The sequence below is a fragment of the Triticum dicoccoides genome, chromosome 6B (genome assembly GCF_002162155.2).
Source record: "Triticum dicoccoides isolate Atlit2015 ecotype Zavitan chromosome 6B, WEW_v2.0, whole genome shotgun sequence".
Lineage (NCBI taxonomy): Eukaryota > Viridiplantae > Streptophyta > Magnoliopsida > Poales > Poaceae > Triticum > Triticum dicoccoides.
Genome location: NC_041391.1, coordinates 437756372 through 437763226, shown reverse-complemented (window position 1 = coordinate 437763226; position 6855 = coordinate 437756372). Strand labels below are relative to the sequence as shown.

Genomic DNA, 6855 nt, shown 5'->3' with positions numbered 1-6855 from the left:
TATGGACGATTTCGATCGGTAACAAATTTGTACCAGGCTGGTCTAATACCGTGTTATGGGATTACAGAGCAACCAAAACAAACAAGATCTGACGGTATCCATTAACGGTGTAATCAGGTTACGATACAAAATCATGAACCAGCAAACAGTGTTGCTTCAGTGAAATGTCGTAGAATGCGTAATGTCATTGCACATGCTGGTAATCTAACCTGACGGTATCCATTAGTGCTGTAATCAGGTTACGATACAAAATCATGAACCAGCAAACAGTATTATTTCAGTAAAATGCCGTAGAATGCATAATGTCATTGCACATGCTGGTAATCTAACCTGTAGATGCATGCAGCAATGGTATACTCTTTTATACTACTCCGTCCCATAATGTAAGACGTTTTTGCAACCTAATATAGCTTGCAGAAACGTCTTATATTATGGGATGGAGGGAGTAGTATACTAAAAATACTCTGCAGGAATAAACAAACAAATGCCAAATGTCGACTCGTTTCTCTAGGTAATAAATGAGTTGGTGGGACATCTTCCCATAATATATATCTGCTCTCAAAGACTAGGCTATTATTGTTTGACCACAACATTATGCACATGCAGTGTGCTGCATTGCAGGACTTCAGGAGCGACCAGAAATAGCTTAGTTCGAGAGGAAGGCGGAAACAGTTCGGGTTTTATTAACCTGATACCTATTCATTTACTGGTACAATTAGCAAGATCGCTTTGAAGAATGGATTCATCCTAGGATGCCCATCATGATTATTCATATGATTTTTTGGCATCATGTTTTTTCTGTTCTTTCGACATTTCTAGTCCACATAGCAAAGACCCCAATTCTTATGAGGAAGTCTGCAAAGTGTGCTCAGACAGCACCGTACCCTTCAGTATGTATAAAGTGGCAAGCGAGCAAATGAAGTCAAGATTTGATTCCCCAAAAATATCAATATTTGATCAGCACAGGGTCAGTGATGCGTATAACAGATGCGATTCGTTCTATAGTTTATGATAGCAAGCCCAGCATTTCAGGATAACTAGAATCTGATGTATCTTTCATATTTACCTTGTCTTGAAGCGCTGCAGTGTGCTTTGATTGAGGTGGACGGTATGCTCCTGCAGGTTTTGTTGCTACATTTACAGGAGCCTTGCCTGATGTTTGTGCCGATTTAGAACCTTGTCCTGAAACTAGACAAGTCAATAGGAGAAAATAATTTGTCCAGACTTGCTAGCATGGAGCATAAGATAATACTGGAACCTTGCTTCTTTGTTTCTTCAATTTTTATGCCATTCAAAGATATCGTGAGCTCAGCAATGTCACCAAATCTTTCAGGAGATTCTGGTTTCCAGTCAACCTGCACAATTGAAAAGCAACAATCATGAGCGCAATGTGAGGGCTGGCATATTTATTTCTTCAACATGTTACTAATTGTTTAGGACCAACAAGGGGTACAGATTACAGAGAAGTGGTTATATGCTGTCGACATACCTGATACAGTTTTTCAAATTCCTTTATAAACTGCAGAGATCCAGTGTGGTCAAATATTTTTATTCTGCACCAGGAAATATAAGATAATCATGCAAGGATCCTAAACCATTTCCGCTAGCATGCTAAAGCTGCAGGAAATGTACTCCCTCCGTCCGGAAATACTTGTCATCAAAATGAATAAAAATGGATGTATCTAGACATATATTAGTTCTAGATACATCCATTTTATTCCATTTTGATGACAAGTATTTTCGGACGGAGGGAGTACCTATTATCTATTTGAAGCCTTGGAGCTGTTGTAGCAGTCATAAAATGGCGACCATCAGGGGACCATTCACTTATGACAGACCATTCAGCCTTTGCTTTCTGTATCAACTTCTTTTCTGAATAATCCCAGAAAGCCTGGACAAAAAATACCCTGTGAGCTATGTGGCAACCACTTGAAGAAATATTAAAAGATGCCCTTTTTTGCTTTATAGTTTATCATAGAAATACTAAAAGATGCCCTTTTTTGCTTTATAGTTTGTCATAGGTTCTCTTAAACCACATAAGACTTCCCCAGTCAGAATGTTTACTCATTCGAACTGTTAAGGCTATTGCCTAATACAAAATTTGGCGGAATGGCATACCATATCACCAGGCAAATTACCAAATCCAGCTATAACAATAACTGGTGGAGAAACTTGGGTTAAGGATATCACCAAGCTAAACATGATTTTTTTTTCTTACATGAAAGCAATCAATAACAAACATTAATAATTTGCTAGACGCATATTGCTATGCTAATAACCATACTATAACAAAGGGTGTGCATACACACACACACGCACACTCAAACCATAGAACACAGCACGACTAGCTGATCAAATCATTGCAAGGATACATCGCCCTTTGGGGTTCCATCTTATCGTATTATAAGGGCCTTCACCAAGCTCATGAAGAGGATTGCATTTCTTGTTGAATATTGTTGCTTTGGCCGGCATAACTGAGTTTCAGTCAAGGAACACTTGTGCAGAAAACAGCAAGACATTAAATCTGAAATATTATGGTTCATGTAAGAACTATGTAAGGATACATCCATAGACCACAGCAAACTCTGAACCTGAAGAAGACCACTGAACATCATGCACTGGCCCCTCCTTTTCTGCAAATTGCTGATAGAATTAGTGACCAGACTTTAAAAAATAGCCTTGTGAAGAATTTCAAAAACTAAGAACTTACTGAGAGGAACAATTCCTTCAAAGGCCCTATCAGTTGTCAAGTAGTGCAACTTGGTTTCACCGTAGTAACTCTGGTTGGTTTTATCCACATCAGCTTGGGAAACAATAAGAAGTCCAGTAGACCCCTTGTTCCAGTGAAACTGAACAGTTGAACAGCGAAAAAAGCTCCTGCGGGCAACAACTTGGTTTTGTGCATCCTTGTCACAAGAGAAGATCTGAACACTGGCTGGAACACCCTACTTACAAGAAAAAGGAAGGAGAAAGATAGCAAAACCATTGAGTTTGTGAAATTAATTCACTGTAGAAACACTGCGAAAGTCAAAAGCAAGTAAGTCATACCTTTGCCTCTGGGACAAATCCAGCAACATGAGATCCTGGAGCACTTGCTAGCTGCATTGCAGCTATGCCTGGTAATCTTACCTTGTACACAATCCCTTTAGTGAAATCATTTGTGTCAAAGAACTGCATCTCGTTGGTCGCCATCCGACAAGCAACTGACTCGTCCGCAGAAAATTGAACCATTGGCCTGTGAATTTAATCAACATGTCATGCACCAGTAAGCTTTATGCATCTCGTCACCCATTCCAAACTGTGGCTAGATGAAATTAGCGGTCTTAGGTGTATCCGTTTAGATTACGTAGCACCCTAGAAACAAGAGTTACGCAAATTTTGAAGCATCAAAGGCCTGACTAGTTGGAATCATTACCCTGGGTGTGAATCAATATTTGTGGAACTACACTAGGTATGGATGTCTTAGAAATTAAAACAATAGCACCACAAATCTAGGATAGTCGTACCTATTCAGTAGTGATTTCAAACATTACAAAGGGTGATAGGAGATATTTATGTGTATATGCAGCTTTGGAACATTCATATATATATTATATTACTCCAGATTGCGTGTATCTCTTACTTTCCTAGCCTAAATGATTTACTTGCCATTAATCAATGATTTACTTGCCACTAATCAATGATTTAGCCAAGGTTAATTTTGTCCTAACTTGTGTATAATTATGTGCCTTGGTCACCATGCCAAAAATTATACACTTTACATAAAGGAATGGAGGGAGTATATTATATTTACTTTTTTACTTTAAAAAGAACATAAGGTTCCCGTTTCACCCTCTCTTTTGCCCAACCTCTCCTTCGTCCAACATCACTATATATGGTCCCACATTCCCTTCTCCTGTTTGATTTTTTTCGTCCCATCTCTGATTTTTCTCCCAAATAGTAATATTCTTTGGCACGTCAATAAGTGCTTAACAATAAGATGGCAATTTTCCTCCCATATCTGATCTTTCTCCTAAATAATATTTTCTTTGGTAAGTCAATAAATTCTTACCAAGTAAGTGCTTAATCTCATCTACTAAAATGTTTACAGCAATGATAAATCCCGAACGTTTGGATTTAAAGCATGGCAACCCGAACGTTTTTTTATGGCAACTTTAGTTCACGTGAGGATGGCAAACATTGCAATTTTCTGACAAAAAAACGATCTGGGACAAAGTTGTCATGTCTTAACAACTAAAGTTGCCACCTCGCGTAGACTAAAGTTGCCATGTAAAAACGTTCGGGATGAAATGCTTAAAATCCGAACGTTCGGATTTTATCGGGGTCCAATGTTTATACCCCCGTTGCAACCCACGGGCAATTATTTAGTCAATGAAATGTCTGCAATGAACTAAAGGATACAATAGTAGATGCACTGGATAACAAAAAAACGTCCACCACTCCATCATATGAAGTGTTCAGCCTCGCTATTAAAAGTTGTACATGTATAATTAAGCATCCAAGTTCATGAATCGTAATTTAAGCACCAAAGTTCTAGTAGCACGAACCAATTCGCCTTAGACAAGTTCTTCTGATAGTGCTGGTAGAGCGCAGTGGCGGTGTCAACGTGCCAGACCGTGACATTCTTGACCTGCGGCGAGGACGACTTCTGGAAGGTCTGCAGGTACGAGCCAGTGGGCGAGAGCGCCGCGGCGGTGAGGCCTGGGAGGTCGAAGGACCTGATGACGGAGAGCGAGCTGCAGTCGTAGACGGTGGCCGAGGCCGAGGCCACCGTCGCCAGGAGGCGGGAGCCGTCGCGAGAGAAGGACGTGGCGCTGCACGCCGTCTTGGGGAGCCTCTGCGGCGGGCTGGAACCGGGCGGGTAGGGAGGGCCGGGCCACACCGTGAAGCCGTCGGGCTCGCGCACTGCGGTTGGCCCCAGTCGCGAGTTACGTCAGACGGGCGCAAGATTAGGGGAAAGCACCGCGAGGGGAGGAGCCAGCGTACCTAGGATGGCGAGGGATGGCTGCTGCGATGCCATGGCCGACTGCGCGAGAAGGTCTCGGCGACCGGCGGAGAGATCAGAAGCGCAGCTGCGGTGGAGGCGGCGGCGCGGCGAGGGGACTTTGCTGGATGCGGGTGGTGCCTATGTCATGCCTTCCTCACTGACACATGGGGGTCACTGGTTTGTGGGCCTCAGTTTTTGTTAGGGCATTGTGGGCCTTTGTTCGTAGGTACAGAAACGGAAGAAAAACTTCGGCGGGCCAATAAACAGATTACGCTGCATTCCTGGGAAATGGCCGGCTCATTCTGGCGCGAGAGCTTTTTTTTCTCAAACAAAAAACCGGTTTTCCCTCAAAAAACAAAAAAGAAACGATTTTCTTTTGAGGAGCTAAATAACTAAAAGCCCTATTACAAAACAGAAAAAGCATATTTTTCAGTATAATTTTTTGAGAGGGTTCAGTATAATTTTTTAAAAAGTTCGTGTATATTAAAAATATGTTCAACATATATTAAAAAAGTTCATCGTATATTAGAAAAATGTTCAGTGTTTATTAAAAAATGTTCAATAAATATTAAAAAGATTAGTGTGTATTCAAAAAAGATCACCGTATGTTAAATAATTGTTCACAATGTATTAAAAAGAAAAGAAAGAAAGAAAGAAACCCAAATAAAAATACGAAACCGGAAAGAACAAAAGAAAGGCACAACAAGCAAATGACAAACATAGTGGCGCGCAACGAACTAGACCCATCCCACCACGCTCGCCAACAAGCATTGGCTCCTCTAGTGGATTTGACATCCTAGTGTGCGTGTATGTCGAGGGATGGATAGCGACCAAACACGCACCCCGCACGGTAATGGGCCGCCTGGCCGCCCCACTCGGCCGTTATGTGTCTTTTGTCATCGATTTTGGTGGAGTGACCCTGATCCTATAATCGATAGTTTTGTTTGAAAAGTTGATTCATCTTGAAGGTACCATACAAGTCACAGTTATCATGAGTCGTGGTGAAAATATATGTTGAACCGAATGTGCACATATTCATTTGATCCGACAGTCTTCCTCCCGATGATTGTATTGAAAAAAGACCAATAGAGTTATTTTTTATATATTATTATGATAGCATGCCCTGAGCTATTGAGGCAGTCCACTTAGAAAGTGGGAACATGGCTACCCTGCCAAAGGAACAGTGTAGTATCTTTTTTTCCATCTCTTGTTACTGAGGTATTTTTCTTACCTATACAAAACATATCATATGAAGTTCAGAGTAATCACAGGAAACAATAGAATCAGCCAACCATGTGACGGAGGGTGATTGTGCCACTGAAATATACAACAGCTGAACCTTCCAGGAGGGATGCAAATGAGATTTCGCTCACATGGACGTTATACGTAGGCCCAAAATAATAGGCACACTTTTCTATTCATTATTTGTTGTACTATCGGCTATGGATTTTGCTACAGTATAAGAGCATCTTCAATGGGCGCGTTGGAAAAAACGACTATTTGACGTGCGCACGATCAAAACCGGCGCTCCAGCAGACGCGCTAAAATCCCACGTGCGGCAATATTAGTTTAACGCGCTGGGAAAAAGGCATCGCGCGCTGCTTATTTGGTGCGCCCGCTCCCGCGCGCTGGACATGGCAATCGGGGGCGCGAATATCACCAACCACTAGATCTGAAACCTCCAGGAGTTGGCGCCTCCGCCCGCACCTTCCCCATTCGCTCCGGCGACCCATCGGCGCTTCCCCCGCCTATCCCCGCGCGCCGCCACTGCTTCCTCCACCTTCTCTCCTCATCACCGCCCCTCGAGCGCACCATTCCTCCGACGAACAGCGCCCGGCAGCCGTCTGCAGCTCGGTGCCCACAAGGTG

General features: G+C 42.3%; 1 protein-coding gene across 1 annotated transcript in view; it reads right to left on the bottom strand.

Moving 5' to 3' along the window:
* Window positions 1-5135, bottom strand: part of LOC119322677 (eukaryotic translation initiation factor 2A-like) — a 6400-nt gene extending 1265 nt beyond the window's left edge. The window contains exons 1-11 of the mRNA XM_037596163.1: window positions 4987-5135; window positions 4548-4905; window positions 3049-3235; window positions 2711-2945; window positions 2565-2633; window positions 2373-2474; window positions 2119-2159; window positions 1758-1891; window positions 1490-1553; window positions 1259-1355; window positions 1067-1182 (exon numbers count right to left, since the gene is read on the bottom strand). Coding sequence (XP_037452060.1) covers window positions 1067-1182; window positions 1259-1355; window positions 1490-1553; window positions 1758-1891; window positions 2119-2159; window positions 2373-2474; window positions 2565-2633; window positions 2711-2945; window positions 3049-3235; window positions 4548-4905; window positions 4987-5020 — 1437 coding nt within the window. The 5' untranslated portion in view covers window positions 5021-5135. The remainder of the gene's footprint in view (window positions 1-1066; window positions 1183-1258; window positions 1356-1489; window positions 1554-1757; window positions 1892-2118; window positions 2160-2372; window positions 2475-2564; window positions 2634-2710; window positions 2946-3048; window positions 3236-4547; window positions 4906-4986) is intronic.
* Window positions 5136-6855: the final 1720 nt, after the last annotated feature.